The sequence below is a fragment of the Eubalaena glacialis genome, chromosome 4, assembly GCF_028564815.1.
Source record: "Eubalaena glacialis isolate mEubGla1 chromosome 4, mEubGla1.1.hap2.+ XY, whole genome shotgun sequence".
Lineage (NCBI taxonomy): Eukaryota > Metazoa > Chordata > Mammalia > Artiodactyla > Balaenidae > Eubalaena > Eubalaena glacialis.
In genome coordinates, this window is record NC_083719.1 from 187,001,996 (window position 1) to 187,020,624 (window position 18,629).

General features: G+C 51.1%; 1 protein-coding gene across 1 annotated transcript; it reads left to right on the forward strand.

The window, feature by feature from the left end:
- The first annotated feature begins 1,673 nt into the window (after positions 1-1,673).
- On the forward strand, positions 1,674-17,214 carry SPMAP2 (sperm microtubule associated protein 2). Its single transcript, XM_061189086.1, has 9 exons — positions 1,674-1,981; positions 2,841-2,957; positions 3,081-3,152; positions 3,643-3,704; positions 4,382-4,451; positions 6,034-6,151; positions 8,393-8,552; positions 16,939-17,085; positions 17,120-17,214. The coding sequence occupies exons 1-9, from the start codon at positions 1,674-1,676 to the stop codon at positions 17,212-17,214; spliced, it is 1,149 nt and encodes a 382-aa protein (XP_061045069.1).
- Positions 17,215-18,629: the final 1,415 nt, after the last annotated feature.

Consider the following 18,629-nt stretch of genomic DNA (forward strand, 5'->3'; position numbering starts at 1 on the left):
GACAAAGCAACTATCCTAACAATCACTTTCTCACTTTTTTTTTTCTTCTTTTTTTTGGCCGCATGGCTTGCAGGATCTTAATCTTAGTTCCCTGACTGGGGATTGAACCCGGGCCCTGACAGTGAAAGCGCTGAGTCCTAACCACTGGACCACCAGGGAATTCCCATGATCACCTTCTTTTGACCATGTGAGACAGCCTATTTTGAACACCAGCTATCGCTGAAGTTATTTCTCATGAAATGCTGGGGCTGGAAGGGTATGTATCAGGGCGCTTGTGGCTGCAGGGAACAGAAAGCCCAGCTACAACAACTCAGCCTTAAGAGAACTATTTGTGTCAAGTAACAGGAAGCCCAGACACAGAAGGCTCCAGGGTCGCCAAGTCGATGATCTTTCAGCTCACATCCTTAGACTAGCAGGTCTCATGGTCACAATGTAACAGGGAAGAACAAATCTGACTCCATGTTAAGATCTGTTTCTTTTGCTTTAAACTTTGTGCCCTGTTGCCTGTGCTTAGTCATGCTGGCTCTGCACCTTTTGTACAAGAATGTTGCCTGTAGCCTGAAATATACAGGAGAGCCCTAGTCTCAGGGCTCTGACCTTTAAGAGCCCATTCATAGGGAGATAAAAAGTGCAGGACAGAGAATAACATTTGTCTTGCTGGAGGTTTACAGGAACATCATGACCTGACGTAGGTGGACAGCTGCAAGAACAAAGGATTCCAGCACCAAGAAGCCTGCAACAACCTACCACACCCCTCCCACACCTTGCCTTTAAAAAGGCTTTGCTGAAACCCTTCGGGGAGTTCAGGGTTTTGGAGGCACGAGCACCCGTCTCCTTGCTCGGCCCTGTGATCAACCTTTCTCTGCTCCAAACTCTGATGTTACAGTTTGCTTGGCCTCCCTGTGTGTCGGCCACATGGACTTGTGTCTGGTAGCAAGATGACTGCCTGTGCTCTAGACATCACACACAGTCCCAGAAATAACCAAGAAGAAGGCACAGGGTCTCTTCCTCCCGTCTCGAGAGAGGACACCATCCCTCAAAGCCCCTGCAGACCTCCTCTCAGGTCCCATTCCTGAGCCAGTCCTGGGCAGGAGGTGGGACCCCTGGTGAACTGTCACCCCCAGCACCGACTCCCCCATCTGAACACAAACAGGTCCTTTACTAAGAAGAAACGTAGGGTGGAGCTGGGTGTGTGCCCCAGCACCGAGCCCTGTTCCCAGGGTAACTGCTCACTCAGCGGCCCTTCCCCGAGAGCCCTCCCAGGCCCCTGGACACCAGTGAATGGGGCACTCGCGGCCCCTGGCCTGGAAAGGCGACTTGCTACAAGGCTGTGCCAAACACCATGGAGAAGTCAAACCAGTGCCGAGATGCAGGGAGGCCCAGGAATGGGGCTGCCTTCCCGAGAAGGAGCCCCCAGGACGTGTGCAGGCAGAGGCACTGACAAGTGCAAAGGCCCTGAGGTAGGTGCATGTTTAAGGAGCAGGAAAGCAGAGCAGCAGGAGGGGAGCGGGCGGGCTGAGGTTGGAGGGGTGGGCGGCCCCACGAGGGGTGCCCACCGCCTCAGATGCGCTGGGCATGGAATGTAGGCTGAGAATGTGGGCAGGCTGTGCTCCTGTTGCCCGGTGACCACAGACAACAGGAGCAAAGCTGCAGGGCTGGGAAGGGCCCAGCACATGGGGGACCACCAGCAAAGCTCGCTCTACAGCCACCGCATGTCGGAGGCCGAGGACCAGCCAGAAAGGGGGCAGGATGACGACACCCTGGGCCTCCAGGGCCCCAAGTATGAGAAACGAGGGTCCAGGGACCCCAAATACCAGGGTCTGGACGATGGGGACCTGGGATTGGAAGACCAAGAGGAGGAAACTTCCTCTGAGGAGGTGACTGGGGAAGAATTCGTGGACGCCCAGAACCCGAAGGAGGCCCTCGCGGAGCTGGAGAGGGTTCTGGAGAAAGACGCGGAGGAGGGCATGCCTGAGATGAGGTGTGCAGGAGGAGCTGGCGCCCAGGCTGGGGTGGGCGGGGGTGGCCCTGGGGGTGGCTGCACTGGCCTGGGTGCTCACTCTAGGGGTGAAGTTGTCAGCACCTCGCTGCTCTGAGGAGGAAGGCGGCAAAGGGCCCCTGTCCAGGTGGCAGGTGAGTCGTCATGGAAAACCCTACGCAAATGCCAACTTTGGAGGTGGCAGAGTTGAGAGGTCGTGAGCCCTCCATCCGACAGAAAGAAAAAGAAATGGGGGAAAATCTCCCAACCCCCAAAGCTGAAACCATTGCAAGTACCATAAATTGCCAGAAACGCTCTTGGCGGCCAGGAGGACACCCGGAAAAACGCGGGTGCTCCCTCTAGGGAGGGACCCCGTGCCCTATTGTGTTCATGGGTTCCTCGGCTGGAACCCCTCGCCTCCTGGTGCTGGGTAAGCACGCGTCCCCTCAAGCACTGCAGAGGGGCCTTTGCCCTCCCGGCACAGTGACGGAGCTCGTGTGATGAGCGCAGAGTGTGGTGTGTGATGTGGCCGGCGGGGCAGGGGACGTGTGCGTGTAGAGGGCGGCGCTCGGGGAGGGGTCTGAGCCGGGAGAGGAGACTGCATGTCTTGGTGCTCTGGGGGCTTCCTGGGGGCACTGTCCATGGCTCAGCATCCCCTCTGTGGCCCTGCAGGCGGGAGCAGGTCTCTGTTCCATTTCACAAAGGAGGGAACCGAGGGCACTGGCTGGTGGCAAAACTAGGATTTCAGATCAGGGCTTTGTGGTGCCAGGGCTCTCCTCCAGAGGGCGGGGTGAGAACACAAGGATGGTTCTACCCCGCCGGGGGAGCAAGGGCTCTGGCCTCAGCATCCACCTTCCCTCAGCCGGCTGTCCATCTCCCAGAGGAGCCCCGGCACCTCCGTGGGCTGGGAGAGGAGGAAGAAGAGGCGGCTGTTTGAGTTGGCGAAACCCAAGACCAACTGGCAAGTCTTGAAAGACAGGTGAGGTGTTGGGCGGCCTGGATGGGGGGGTCTGAGAGGGGACACGGTGCCCTCGGCAGCCTCTGGGTACCGGCCGGACCGGCGGAGCCCAGCGCAGAGGCGGGGGGGCCCTGTCTCTCGCAGGATGGGGTGCTGCTGCAGGGGCTACGCCTGGATCTCCCCCCGCATGAGGAACCTGCAGTTCTGTGTCTACTGGTGAGTCCCGCCCCGCTGCCCGCATCGTCGGGAAGGGGGCCTTCACCGAACCACCCTTCCTCTCCTGGGACAGGGTTGGAGGAAGGACTCTGCACTGGGGGCCCCGCCCCAGGATTCCCAGCTCTACCTGGACCTCTGGACCCCAGCCCCCGGCTTGAGATGGGTCTGCTCCTAGACGCCGGGCCGCTTCTCAGTTGCGCCTCTTTTTTTCCAGCTCCCTCCTTCTCTGAACACCAGCCTTGCTCAGAATAACCTACACTCCCCCTGCCTCTAAGACTCTTCTCCCGTGTCCGTCTCTGACCTGCCTCTGCTGCCCATCTACTTACTCTCTCCTTTCTTCCCACCTGGAAGCGCTCCCTTCCTCCCCCTCCAGCTGCCCCTCTCCCCGCTATCTGTGTTTATGGGGTGCCCTGAGTTCTGCTGCTGAATGGGGCGCAGACCGCCGGGGCCCTGGCTTCCCTCACGCTGAGCCCCGCTGGGTGTGTTCCAGGCCATCTGTGTACTGGACAGAGAGGTTTCTTGAGGATACCACCCTCACCATTACGGTGCCCGGTAGGTTGACCCGCCTAACCCTGACCCTAACCCTAACCCCTTCTCCGCAGGGGGGGGGCATCAGGGGGAGGGGGGCTGGCCAGGCGCCTGCGGCCGGGTCACCCCCATCTCACCGTGACCTGCACCTGGCTCTGTTTGGGGAGACCGAGGGGCCTCCCAGCCCCAACCCTCCCAGGGGTCCCTGCGGGACTGCCCCTCCCCCATCTCCCAGGAGCGCCCCCACCCCCAGTCTTCCAGGGGGCTCCTCTCTGGAGTCTGTCCCCAAGCTGGAGGCTGGTCCTGGCGGGGGAGGGGTGGGGGGCAAGCTCTCCAGGGGAAATCACAGTTTGCACCTCAGTCAAAGTGGGGTCAGTACTAACTTCACAAAAACCCCTTTCCTTCCCAGAGCCGCTGATCCCTTTGAATAAAACATTTCAAGAAAACTCATTTCTGGAGAGCCGCTCAGGGCGAGTTCTCTCTTGGGTTTAGAATCCCCTGCAGTGAGCACGGAGGCCCCCGGAGCCCAGGCCCGTCCTGCAGAGGAGCCTGAGCCCCCGTTCCCCCCACCCCTGTGTGCCCCGCGGTCCCCAGGTGAGGGTGTCTGGTGTGAGCTGTCCCTTGTGTGAAGCTGGATTCAGGAGGAAGGAAGCCCGCGGGGAGGGGCAGGTTTCCAGGGAGCTGTTTCCCCTTTTGTGCAGAGGTGTCCCGCCGGTTGGAGGAGCTGGCCCGACCTAAGAGGTTCTACTCGGAGTATTACAACAACAACAGGTAGGGGGCGGCCGGGCAGGGACCCCTTTCCGTCGGGGCTTGCAGGGGAGGGTCCAGGTCCTGGGACCAGGAGACCCATTCACGCTGGCCAGACACTGAGCCTTTGAAGCTCAGCTCCCCAGATAGGACGCAGGAGGCTCTCAGGGCTGCAGGGCAGGTGCTGGTGTCGCTCTGGGCAGCTGACGGTTGTGAGACTGATGGTTTTAGGCGCCTGCCTCCTGGCACGACTCTGTCTGGCACGACTCTGTTCTTGCGGCTTCCACGCTTGCTAACGTGGGGTCTGGTGTTATTAGACACAGACTGGTTTCCTATCTCACGCACGTGTGGAAAGGAAAACATGCCCGAGAGTCCCACTCACCCATGTTGACAGGCTCCAGCCACCGTTTCTGTGGCCGTCATTGTGACCACAACTTCTCACCTTAATGCTGGTTGGAGCATAATCTGGAGGCACCTCTGTGTGACCTGTAATCTGGGGTGACCTCTGTGATCTGTAATCTGCGGGGTGACTTCTGTGATCTGTAATCTGGGGTGACCTCTGTGTGACCTGTAATCTGGGAGGTGACCTCTGTGTGATCTGTAATCTGGAATGACCTCTGTGTGATCTGTAATCTGGGGTGACCTCTGTGTGACCTGTAATCTGGGAGGTGACCTCTGTGTGATCTGTAATCTGGGGCGTGACCTCTGTGATCTGTAATCTGGGAGGTGACCTCTGTGTGATCTGTAATCTGGAATGACCTCTGTGTGACCTGTAATCTGGGAGGTGACCTCTGTGTGATCTGTAATCTGGGGGGTGACCTCTGTGATCTGTAATCTGGAATGACCTCTGTGTGATCTGTAATCTGGGGTGACCTCTGTGTGACCTGTAATCTGGGAGGTGACCTCTGTGTGATCTGTAATCTGGAATGACCTCTGTGTGATTTGTAATCTGGGGGGTGACCTCTGTGTGACTTGTAATCTGGGAGGTGACCTCTGTGTGATCTGTAATCTGGAATGACCTCTGTGTGATCTGTAATCTGGGGGGTGACCTCTGTGATCTGTAATCTGGAATGACCTCTGTGTGATCTGTAATCTGGGGTGACCTCTGTGTGACCTGTAATCTGGGGTGACCTCTGTGTAAACAGCCTCCGTGGAGCACAGCCAGTCGTGGATGGCCTTCTGGTCGGGCTGACAGTGTTTATCCACTGCATTCCAGCCTCAGAGATGTGAAAATAAGAGTCTGCCTCGGATCAATGAAATACGGCTGTTTCTGGGGCAGAGGCAGAGCTGAGACCCGATTTTAGGAGGTGGGGTGGTGGCAGGGCTGACTTTCATCCCTTTGATCCACCTCCTGACCCCAGCCTGATGGTGGGAGTAGGGGGAGACGGCTGGGAGGAGACTACCAGGGAGAGGGTTGCTCCATCCTTGAGAATAGGGGGGCTCTGTTAGGGATTCTTTTAGGAACCCCTCTTGGAGGTATTTTGAAAACCCTGCACTGCACCAGGCTCTCCCTGAGCCCCAGAGTCAGAGAGGAGTCGTACACACACAAGCACACAGACATAGCCCCGGGTGGCGGGTTAGGGTCTCAGGCCTGGCTCTCCCTTAGGACCACCCCCATCTGGCCCATTCCCCGGTCCACCTTGGAATACCGAGCATCCAGCCGCCTGCGGGAACTGGCCACCCCGAAGGTCCGGAATAACATCTGGAGCGTACACATGTCTGAGGTGGGTGCCCTTCTCCCCCTGGAGCTCCCCAGCTCCCCCCGGGGGCTCAGCGGGTCCGGAAGGACCAGAGGCAACAGATGTGTGACTGCTTCCCTGAACCATCGGGAGTCACCGGGGTTTGTTCAAGAAAAGTCTTTACTTTCCTCCCCTGGGCCTTGAAGGCAGCGCAGGGACCACCCTCCCCTGCCTGTCAGCTCAGAGGGGAGCCGGAGCCGTCGCTCCCACGGGGGCGGGACAACCGCGGTTCAGAGGTGACAGCGGAGTTCAGTCCATTCTCAACCTGGTCCTTTGCGCTCCTCCAGTTGAGGCTCCCCCCCCCCCCCCCGCCCCCGGCTCAGGCCCGACTCCACCCTGGCGGCCCACAGCTACCCTCCGGCACCTGCGCGGTGCCCGGCCTGGCCAGCAGCATGGAGTCGTGCTCCCCTGGGAGGGGCCGCCATGGGGGCATCTCGCACCCACCGAAGGACACGCGCTTGTTTCTGGGTTTTGGTTTCTGCACACACGGCTGCCGTGAGCATCTGGGTCTCTGTGGGATACGTCGCCGTATCTCCAGGGTCAACACCCAGAAGCGGGGTCCTGGCCAGGAGGCCTGTCCGACTTTATCAGAGACTGACCACCTGCTCCCACAGTGGCCGCCCCGTCTGGCACCGTGTGTCCGTTTGCTGGTTTGTCCGTTTATTTCTTTACGGCCGGCCGCCCTGACAGGTGTGCGGTGGGACGGCCTTGTGGTTTAATGTGCGTTGGATCCGTGTCTTTTCATGTGGTTGTTTGACAGAACCCCAACTTGAACACTTTTACAACTAAATGCAGACAACACACTGCTTCTCCCAGAAACTCTTCATATGGATTTCTAACAGGTGAGGGTAGTTTAAAACCCCTAACAACAAAGATCCCACTGAAAGAATTTAACAATAATACCTTAGTGTCCAAATACCCAGTCCATGTTCCGTTTCCCCAGTTGTCTCAAAAAAAGGCTTCAGCAGTCAGTTTGGTTGGATCAGGATCCAGAGGAGGGTCTGGCCCCACCTCTTACCTGGAGACGTACCTGCTGTTTTCCCGGACCCTGCCTTGCCTTTGCCAGTTTAGCCTTCGAGTCCTTCTGTGCTCCAACACCCTCTGTGGCTCCCCAGTGCCCTGGGAAAGCCAGCAGGATGGGGCCTTCTCCATCCCTACTACCCCACGTGCCCCCTGTTGGACTAAATGCGGGTCCCTCAACAAGCCCCTCAGCCTTGGCATGTGCAGCTGGGCATGTTCCTGCCCAGCCTGGTGGGGCCCCCATCCGACACCCCTTCTTGCTCCTTCCCAGCCCCTTTCACGTGCACTCTGGATGGGCTGTCATCCTTCCCTCAAATGTGAGCTCCCTGAGGACATGTGTCCATGTCTGCTGTGGCCTTACTGCAGAGCTGGCCTTGCCCCGTGCAGGGCACGAAGCGGTCATCAATATTCTTCGAATGCATGGATAAGTGACTGTTTCCCTGCCTGTCACCCCTGCAGACGGGGGGCCCCTTGAGGGCAAGACCGCAGGCTGACTCATCTGCCTCATCTGGTGACCTGAGCTGTGGGGGCCGTCGTGGTGGGCAGAGAAGGAGGGGAAGAAAGGAGAGGGGATGGAAGGGGTGGTTGAGAGGGGCGTGAAATTGTAAACGCCAGGATGTCTTTGACAAGAGTAGTGTCTGTGATTTCTCAGCAGGACTTTCAGGAGGAAAGGGACTCATCTTTCAGTCTCCCTAGAGAACATTACAGCCAATCCTCTGCCTCTGGGCAGTCTCCTACCCAAAGTGCACCCAACAGAGAGCTTCTGTAAAACATTAAATGTTATACACACACCAAGTGCTTGTACAATTCACCCTCCTACCAGCCATGTATCGGGATCTCTCTCCTCCCACCTTCCTGCCAGGGCTTGATAATGCCAGACTTTTTCACTTTTGCCAAATTTGTTGGCATGGAGTGATATTTTGCTGTTTTAATTTACATTTCCCTGGTGCACAGAGAGAATTATTGATCCTTTGGGTTTACTTTCCTGCACGATTAGCTCAGTTTCCTATTGATTTTTCGTGTTATTGATTTAGAGAAGCTCTTTATTTATGATGGCTACTACTAATCCTTTGCTGAACACACTGCAAACTAACTTCTTCCCAGTCAGTCTTTTGTCTTTCAGTGTTGCCTTCAGGGTCTTTCTGATCCAGGGGCCATGAGGAATCATGGGCTGCTTTACTCTTTCCCCTCTAATTCTGTTTCTAGGTGTCCCAAGTGTCCAGGGCAGCCCGGATGGCCACCCCCAGTACGAGGATCATCCAGCTGGCAAAGCCCAGGGCTCCAGCCACCCTGCTGGAAGAGTGGGACCCCATGCCAAAACCCAAGCCACACGTGTCAGACTATAACCGCCTCCTTCACCTGGCCAGTAAGCAGGTCCCCGGGGACTCGACGTCTTATGAAGCGTCCTTCCCCACTGGATGCGGGCGGGGGCAGCCAGTCGACTTGGACCTGCTTCTGCCAGATTTGTGCTTCCCTAGCTCCACCTGCACTGCAGACCAGCTGTCCGAATCCCTGTGGGCAGTTCATCTGTGGCCTGCATGGGCTCCCTGGGGGCTGGCAGAGAGAATCACTCCCTCTGGGTGGGGGGCGGTTTGTGGGTCTCCCAGCACACCAAGTGGGTGCAGAAGGGAAACTTGGGGTGCAGGGCCAGGGCCGAAAGAGCCAAGCTGGGGCAAAAGGGCTCTTTACATGATGTTGGCCTGACTCTCTTCCTGTCCTTTATTTAATTAATATTTTTTTACAGCAGGTTCTTATTAGTCATCCATTTTATACACATCAGTGTATACATGTCAATCCCAATCGCCCAATTCAGCACACCCCCACCCCCACCCTGCCGCGGCTTTCCCCCCTTGGTGTCCGTACGTTTGTTCTCTACATCTGTGTCTCAACTTCTGCCCTGAAACCGGTTCATCTGTACCATTTTTCTAGGTTCCACATACATGCGTTAATATACGATATTTGTTTTTCTCTTTCTGACCTACTTCACTCTGTATGACAGTCTCTAGATCCATCCACGTCTCAACAAATGACCCAATTTCATTCCTTTTTATGGCTGAGTAATATTCCATTGTATATATGTACCACAACTTCTTTATCCATTCGTCTGTCGATGGGCATTTAGGTTGCTTCCATGACCTGGCTATTGTAAATAGTGCTGCAGTGAACATTGGGGTGCATGTGTCTTTTTGAATTATGGTTTTCTCTGGGTATATGCCCAGTAGTGGGATTGCTGGGTCATATGGTAGTTCTATTTTTAGTTTTTTAAGGAACCTCCATACTGTTCTCCATAGTGGCTGTATCAATTTACATTCCCACCAACAGTGCAAGAGGGTTCCCTTTTCTCCACACCCTCTCCAGCATTTGTTGTTTGTAGATTTTCTGATGATGCCCATTCTAACTGGTGTGAGGTGATACCTCATTGTAGTTTTGATTTGCATTTCTCTAATAATTAGTGATGTTGAGCAGCTTTTCATGTGCTTCTTGGCCATCTGTATGTCTTCTTTAGAGAAATGTCTATTTAGGTCTTCTGCCCATTTTTGGATTGGGTTGTTTGTTTCTTTAATATTGAGCTGCATGAGCTGTTTATATATTTTGGAGATTAATCCTTTGTCCGTTGATTTGTTTGCAAATATTTTCTCCCATTCTGAGGGTTGTCTTTTCGTCTTGTTTATGGTTTCCTTTGCTGTGCAAAAGCTTTGAAGTTTCATTAGGTCCCATTTGTTTATTTTTGTTTTTATTTCCATTACTCTAGGAGGTGGATCAAAAAAGATCTTGCTGTGATTTATGTCAAAGAGTGTTCTTCCTATGTTTTCCTCTAAGAGTTTTATAGTGTCTGGTCTTACATTTAGGTCTCTAATCCATTTTGAGTTTATTTTTGTGTATGGTGTTAGGGACTGTTCTAATTTCATTCTTTTACATGTAGCTGTCCAGTTTTCCCAGCACCACTTATTGAAGAGACTGTCTTTTCTCCATTGTATATCCTTGCCTCCTTTGTCATAGATTAGTTGACCATAGGTGCGTGGGTTTATCTCTGGGCTTTCTATCTTGTTCCATTGATCTATGTTTCTGTTTTTGTGCCAGTACCATATTGTCTTGATTACTGTAGCTTTGTAGTATAGTCTGAAGTCAGGGAGTCTGATTCCTCCAGCTCCGTTTTTTTCCCCTCAAGACTGCTTTGGCTATTCGGGGTCTTTTGTGTCTCCATACAAATTTTAAGATTTTTTGTTCTAGTTCCATAAAAAATGCCATTGGTAATTTGATAGGGATTGCATTGAATCTGTAGATTGCTTTGGGTAGTATAGTCATTTTCACAATATTGATTCTTCCAATCCAAGAACATGGTATATCTCTCCACCTGTTGGTATCATCTTTAATTTCTTTCATCAGTGTCTTATAGTTTTCTTCATACAGGTCTTTTGTCTCCTTAGGTAGGTTTATTCCTAGGTATTTTATTCTTTTTGTTGCAATGGTAAATGGGAGTGTTTCCTTAATTTCTCTTTCAGATTTTTCATCATTAGTGTGTAGGAATGCAAGAGATTTCTGTGCATTAATTTTGTATCCTGCAACTTTACCAAATTCATTGATTAGCTCTAGTAGTTTTCTGGTGGCATATTTAGGATTCTCTATGTATAGTATCATGTCACCTGCAAACAGTGACAGTTTTACTTCTTCTTTTCCAATTTGTATTCCTTTTATTTCTTTTTCTTCTCTGATTGCCATGGCTAGGACTTCCAAAACTATGTTGAATAATAGTGGTGAGAGTGGACATCCTTGTCTTGTTCCTGATCTTAGAGGAAATGCTTTCAGTTTTTCACCATTGAGAATGATGTTTGCTGTGGGTTTGTCTTATATGGCCTTTATTATGTTGAGGTAGGTTCCCTCTATGCCCACTTTCTGGAGAGTTTTTATCATAAATTGGTGTTGAATTTTGTCAACAGCGTTTTCTGCATCTATTGAGATGATCATATGGTTTTTATTCTTCAATTTGTTAATATGGTGTATCACATTGATTGATTTGCGTATATTGAAGAATCCTTGCATCCCTGGGATAAATCCCACTTGATCATGGTGTATGATCCTTTTAAAGTGTTGTTGGATTCTGTTTGCTAGTATTTTCTTGAGGATTTTTGCATCTATATTCATCAGTGATATTGGTCTGTAATTTTCTTTTTTTGTAGTATCTTTGTCTGGTTTTGGTATCAGAGTGATGGTGGCCTCATAGAATGATTTTGGGAGTGTTCCTTCCTCTGCAAATTTTTGGAAGAGTTTGAGAAGGATGGGTGTTAGCTCTTCTCTAAATGTTTGATAGAATTCACCTGTGAAGCCATCTGGTCCTGGACTTTTGTTTGTTGGCAGATTTTAAATCACAGTTTCAATTTCATTCCTTGTGATTGGTCTGTTCATATTTTCTATTTCTTCCTGGCTGTCTTGGAAGGTTATACCTTTCTAAGAATTTGTCCATTTCTTCCAGGTTGTCCATTTTATTGGCATAGAGTTGCTTGTAGTAGTCTCTTAGGATGCTTTGTATTTCTGTGGTGTCTGTTGTAACTTCTCCTTTTTCACTTCTAATTTCATTGATTTGAGTCCTCTCCCTCTTTTTCTTGATTGGTCTGGCTAATGGTTTATCAATTTTGTTTATCTTCTCAAAGAACCAGCTTTTAGTTTTATTGATCTTTGCCATTGTTTTCTTTGTTTCTATTTCATTTATTTCCGCTCTGATCTTTATGATTTCTTTCCTTCTGCTAACTTTGGGTTTTGTTTGTTCTTCTTTCTCTAGCTCCTTTAGGTGTAAGGTTAGATTGTTTATTTGAGATTTTTCTTGTTTCTTGAGGTAGGCTTGTATAGCTATAAACTTCCCTCTTAGAACTGCTTTTGCTGCATTCCATAGGTTTTGGATCATCGTGTTTTCATTGTCATTTGTCTCTAGGTATTTTTTGATTTCCTCTTTGAGTTCTTCAGTGATCTCTTGGTTATTTAGTAACGTATTGTTTAGCCTCCATGTGTTTGTGTTTTTTACGTTTTTTTTCCCCTGTAATTGATTTCTAATCTCATAGCGTTGTGGTCAGAAAAGATGCTTCATATGATTTCAATTTTCTTAAATTTACTGAGGCTTGATTTGTGACCCAAGATGTGATCTATCCTGGAGAATGTTCCGTGCGCACTTGAGAAGAAAGTGTAATCTGCTGTTTTTGGATGGAATGTCCTATAAATATCAATTAAATCTATCTGGTCTATTGTGTCATTGAAAGCTTCTGTTTCCTTATTTATTTTCATTTTGGATGATCTGTCCATTGGTGTAAGTGAGGTGTTAAAGTCCCCCACTCTTATTGTGTTACTGTCGATTTCCTCTTTTAGAGCTGTTAGCAGTTGCCTTATGTATTGAGGTGCTCCTATGTTGGGTGCATATGTATTTATAATTGTTATATCTTCTTCTTGGATTGATCCCTTGATCATTATGTAGTGTCCTTCCTTGTCTCTTGTAACATTCTTTATTTTAAAGTCTATTTTATCTGATATGAGTATTGCTACTCCAGCTTTCTTTTGATTTCCATTTGCATGGAATATCTTTTTCCATCCCCTCACTTTCAGTCTGTATGTGTCCCTAGGTCTGAAGTGGGTCTCTTGTAGACAGCATATATATGGGTCATGGTTTTGTATCCATTCAACAAGCCTGTGTCTTTTGGTTGGAGCATTTAATCCATTCACGTTTAAGGTAATTATCGATATGTATGTTCCTATGACCATTTTCTTAACTGTTTTGGGTTTGTTTTTGTAGGTCCTTTTCTTCTCTTGTGTTTCCCACTTAGAGAATTTCCTTAGCATTTGTTGTAGAGCTGGTTTGGTGGTGCTGAATTCTCTTAGCTTTTGCTTGTCTGTAAAGCTTTTGATTTCTCCATCGAATCTGAATGAGATCCTTGCCGGATAGAGTAATCTTGGTTGTAGGTTCTTCCCTTTCATCACTTTAAGTATATCATGCCACTCCCTTCTGGCTTGTAGAGTTTCTACTGAGAAATCAGCTGTTAACCTTATGGGGATTCCCTTGTATGTTATTTGTCATTTTTCCCTTGCTGCTTTCAATAATTTTTCTTTGTCTTTAATTTTTGCCAATTTGATTACTATGTGTCTTGGCGTGTTTCTCCTTGGGTTTATCCTGTATGGGACTCGCTGTGCTTCCTGGACTTGAGTGGCTATTTCCTTTCCCATGTTAGGGAAGTTTTCGACTATAATCTCTTCAAATATTTTCTCTGGTCCTTTCTCTCTCTCTTCTCCTTCTGGGACCCCTATAATGCGAATGTTGTTGCGTTTAATGTTGTCCCAGAGGTATCCTAGGCTGTCTTCATTTCTTTTCACTCTTTTTTCTTTATTCTGTTCCGCAGCAGTGAATTCCACCATTCTGTCTTCCAGGTCACTTATCCGTTCTTCTGCCTCAGTTATTCTGCTATTGATTCCTTCTAGTGTAGTTTTCATTTCACTTATTGTATTGTTCAGCTCTGTTTGTTTGTTCTTTAATTCTTTCACGTCTTTGTTAAACATTTCTTGCGTCTTCTCGATCTTTGCCTCCATTCTTTTTTTTTTTTTTTAAATTTTATTTATTTATTTATTTATTTCTGGCTGTGTTGGGTCTTCGTTTCTGTGCGAGGGCTTCCTCTAGTTGCGGCAAGTGGGGGCCACTCTTCATCGCGATGCGCGAGCCTCTTACTATCGCAGCCTCTCTTGTTGCGGAGCACAGGCTACAGACGCGCAGGCTCAGTAATTGTGGCACACGGGCCTAGTCGCTCCGCAGCATGTGGGATGTTCCCAGACCAGGGCTCGAACCCGTGTCCCCTGCATTGGCAGGCAGATTCTCAACCACTGCGCCACCAGGGAAGCCCTGCCTCCATTCTTTTTCCGAGGTCCTGGATCATCTTCACTATCATTATTCTGAATTCTTTTTCTGGAAGGTTGCCTATCTCCACTCCATTTAGTTGTTTTTCTGGGGTTTTATCTTGTTCCTTCATCTGGTACATAGCCCTCTGCCTTTTCATCTTGTCTATCTTTCTGTGAATGTGGTTTTTGTTCCACAGGCTGCAGGATTGTAGTTCTTCTTGCTTCTGCTGTCTGCCCTCTGGTCCGGCCCGCAGTCCCCAGGACTGTCGCGGCTTCGGCTGCTGGGGCCCCTCCAGAGCCGGCAGCCTCAGTGAGGCTGCCCTCCCCTCGGGCTCCGGGGCAGTTCAGTGACGGTGGGGGGAAGAGACCCCGAGCCAGGAGTTCCAGCTCTGCGGAAACGCGGGCTCCATTCTGGGCCTCTTCCTGTCCTTTAAAACAAAGGACATACCTGGTTCCCCCACAACAAAAGTAATATGCACTAATTGTGGAGAGTTTGAAAAATGCAGAAGTGCGTGAAGAAAGGAATCTTGCCACCCAAAGGTAGTCAGAGGCTTAGGAAAATTCACTGTGTATCCCCGGCTCCTGGCACGTGGTCACCAGAGAGCTTGATTGGCTGTTTTGGTATAATCTGCTGTGTCATTTTCTCCGTTTCCTATTTCCTGTTTTTTTTGTTTTTTTTTTTTTTTGCGGAGGAGGCGGGTATTGATTTGCAGCAGCTCTTTATATAAGATGATCACTAACCCTATGTTAAGCACGTTGCAAAATAACTTCTTCCCAGTCTTTTTTCTTTCGAGCTTGCTTGTGGGATCTTTTGTTTGTTTGTTTATTCATTCATTCGTCTGTTCCCTTAATATTTGTTAAAGTATTTGTTGAATTTGTTACGACTGGTTAAATGAACAGAAACACAAATACACATGCACTTCTCTCTCAAACCATCCTGTCTCACACACATATGCATGAACACACACGTCTGGAATATAAGCACATGTACATTTGTACATACACACGCGTGTATATTCATCCAGGCTTCAGGAGCACATATCAATGCACATCCGTGCGTGTATGGATAAAACTGGTGTAGGGCTGTGTTTTTCAAACCGCAGGCTTCCACCCACTGATGGTTGTGACCAGCATTTAAGAAGTGAAGTGAGGACGCATGCGGTGCAGGGGCCACGTGGGGTGGGCACTGGTCCATGCCATTTTGCATTTGTGGGTGCCGTGTGGCCGTGGACCAGTCACACTCTCAGGCTGTGACCAGCAGATTTTCGGAGCCCAGATGTTACAACAAAGGGAATGCCCCTGAGTCTCCCTGAGGACTCCCAGAAAGGTGGGCTCTGGGCAGGTCCTCCCGAGGTTCCCCCAGCCTCTGCCTTTTGGGGGCCCCAGCACATGTCACCTGCCCAGGAGTTGTAATCCAGCCTGAGGCTGGTGGAAGGGCACCCCTTCTTTTCACCGAGGGCCTCTCCCCCGAACTGTGGGAGTAGGGGGAGGGCCCTTTTGCGATTGCAGGGTGTTGGAGCAAAGAGGGGTTTGGAAAGGCAGCCCTCAAAACCGAGGGGCCCAAAGTTAAGGCAGTGGTCACCAGTGGCCACCAGTGGTCACCTCTCTCCTGGTCCCTCTCCACGCCCCGTGGCTCCCGCTGTGGGGGAAGGGGTGGCGGAGAGGTGGCGAGGGGGGCTGAGCAGGAGAAGGGCCGGGGGTCCCGGCAGGTGAACGGAGGGGGCCTGGCTGAGCCACAGGTCTGTTCTGAGAGCTGTCTGTCCACGACTAAAATGGAATGAAAGTCAATCCATCCATTGATTTAAATCAATTAACAGATTTTATTAAAATTAAAAAGGATAAAAGTCTAGCCCATATCGGGTACTGGTCACATGTGGCTGGTGGGACCCTGTGGAGAGGGCCCAGCTGGGGCTGCAGGTACAGGGGCAGCGGGGGCTGCCTGAGCCCCCTCCTCACCCCCGGCCGCCAGGGCACCTTTTTCTGCTCCCTCTGAGTCCCCCATCTGGGACCCATGGCCATGTGAAATATTTTTTCTTTATAGTTCACCCTTGCACAGTGCACAATTCAATACTTTCCAGTACGTTCACGGAGCTGTGCAACCACCACCACAATCAATTTTATTTTATATTATTTATGTCATTTAAAAAATTGTATGTTATTTTATTTTTTAAATTTATTTTTTATTGAAGTATAGCTGATTTACAATGTTGTTAATTTCTGCTGTACACCAAATGACTCAGTTATACACATATATATATTCTTTTTCATATTCTTTTCCATTATGGTTTATCACAGGATACTGAATATAGTTCCCTGTGCTATATAGTAAGACCTTGTTGTTTATCCATCCCATATATAATAGTTTGCATCTGCTAACCCCAAACTTCCAATCCATCCCTCCCCCATACCCCTCCCCCTTGGCAACTACAAGTCTGTTCTCTATGTCCCACACAGTCAATTTTAGAACACTCCATCCCCCCAAAAGTGAAGCCCTGTCCCCATCAGCAGTCACCCCCATCCCCTCCCCCAGCCCCTGACAACCAGGAACCCACTCTCTGTGTCTGCGGATCTGCCTGTTCTGGACGTTTCCCATCAATGGAATCACACACTGTGTGTCCTTCTGTGTCTGGCTTCTCTCACTGAGCATCGTGTCCTCAAGGTCCATCCATGTGGTAGCGATTGTCAGGGCTTCACCCCTTTTCACGGCTGAGTGATGCTCCCATGTGTGGAGGGACATGTTTGTTTATCCATCGTCTGTTGACAGACAGGCCATTAAACTTGGGAGCTCTGACCCAGAAGGTTGATCTCCGCGGGGCGGGGGTGTGTGTGGCCGCATGCCTCAGGCTCCGGCTCCTGACGCCACCCCCCTCTCCCGCCCTCTCCAGTGCCCAAGGCCCAGTCGGACAAGTGTGTTGCTGACCGAGACCCGCGCTGGGAAGTGCTGGAGGTCACCAAGAAGGCGGTGGCCAGTCCCCGCATCGTCTCCCTGGCCAAACCCAAAGTGCGGAGGGACCTGAGCGAGGGCTACAACCCCTACCGCGTCTCTCCAGCCTCCCTGGTGGCTCGTGCGTCCCCTCGCCTATACGAGCTTGCCACCCCCAAGAACGTCACCAAAAAAGCATGAGCAGCCCAGGCCTGGCCCCTCAGCCTGTTCCCAGTAAAACCCAAGTGCAACCTGACCCTGTGTGTGGCTCTGAGCGCTTTGGCCTGGAGCCGGGAGGGCAGCGGGGGCCCGGAGGAGACGGTAATAATAATGTTTATGTTTGCATCCAACCTGCAATCCTGCAGCCCTTTTTCTCCAATCACGTTCCCCTGCCGTCGCCAGCCCCTCGGATGGCAGACTCCACGCTCTCCCACGTCAGACCTTTCCCTCTCAACCTCTTCTGTCCCAACTTGCTTATCCAGCCGCATCCTGGGTGTCCACAGCACCTCAAACTCAGTGACCTCCATAATAAACCAGCCAATGCCTGTTGCGTGATTATGATCTTTGCAGTGACCCAACGGGGGGGACTCTCAGTGTCTCCCCTGTGCTGAGGTGGAGGCTGAGGGTCACAGAATTTGTGAAAGACCCACAGTCCCCACAAGAGTTTCCCGTGGCGGCTGGGACAACTCACCATGAACCGGGGGCTGAAAACCACACAGATTGGTTCTCTGACAGTCGTGAGGTCAGGAGTCCTGCTCGGGTCTCACGGGGCTAAATCCAGGCAAGGGCAGGGCTGGTCCTTCCGGAGGCTCCAGGGGAGCATCGGTTCCCGCCTTTTCCAGCTTCTAGAGGCGCCACATCCCTGGCTCGCGGCCCCTCCTGCATCCTCACAGCCAGCAGTGCAGCATCTCCCGTCTCTCTCTGCCTCTGACCCTCCCGCCTCCCACTTATAAGGACCCTGGGATGACGCTGGACCCCTCGGGGAATCCAGGGTCCTCCCCATCTCAGGGGCCTTAACTTAATCCCAGCTGCAAAGCCCCCTCTGCCCTGTGAGGTGACACATCCACAGGGCCCAGGAAGGATGTGGGTGTCTTTGGGAGCTCTTATTCTGCTGAGCACAGTGGGAGAGAGATCTTTTCTGTCTCTGCAACCCTAGAGAAAGTCTCGTTTATCTCTGGCTCCGGCTGGACCACTTGGGGACTGATTGCTGGGTCCTGAGGGTGTGATGTGCTGACAGCCCCTCACATCTCTCAGAGCCCAGCGAGCATCAGGTCCCGAGCCACGATCTGAGACCCAGTTATTCCCAGACTCTTTGAGGACATTACTTCACTCAGTAACTTAAAGGACATTTATTGAGTATTTGTAGGTACAGACCTGGACAGAGGTTCAGAAGAAAAAGGTTAATGATTCAGTGACACACACGGACGGATGGATGGATGACCTCGCTCGCTCGAGCCTGTGGGCGCTGCTGAGTGGAGGCTTGTCGCGGGCGGGGAGGGCGATGACAGTGCACGCTTGTGCAGTGATGACAGAATCCTCGGCTCTGTCCCCGTTGCTCTGGGGTACAACCGGCAGCTGGAGGCTGCTGTGAAGAACGCCAGGAGCAGGTCAACGCAGACTCACAGCCCCGATGATTCGGGAGTCCGTCCTAGA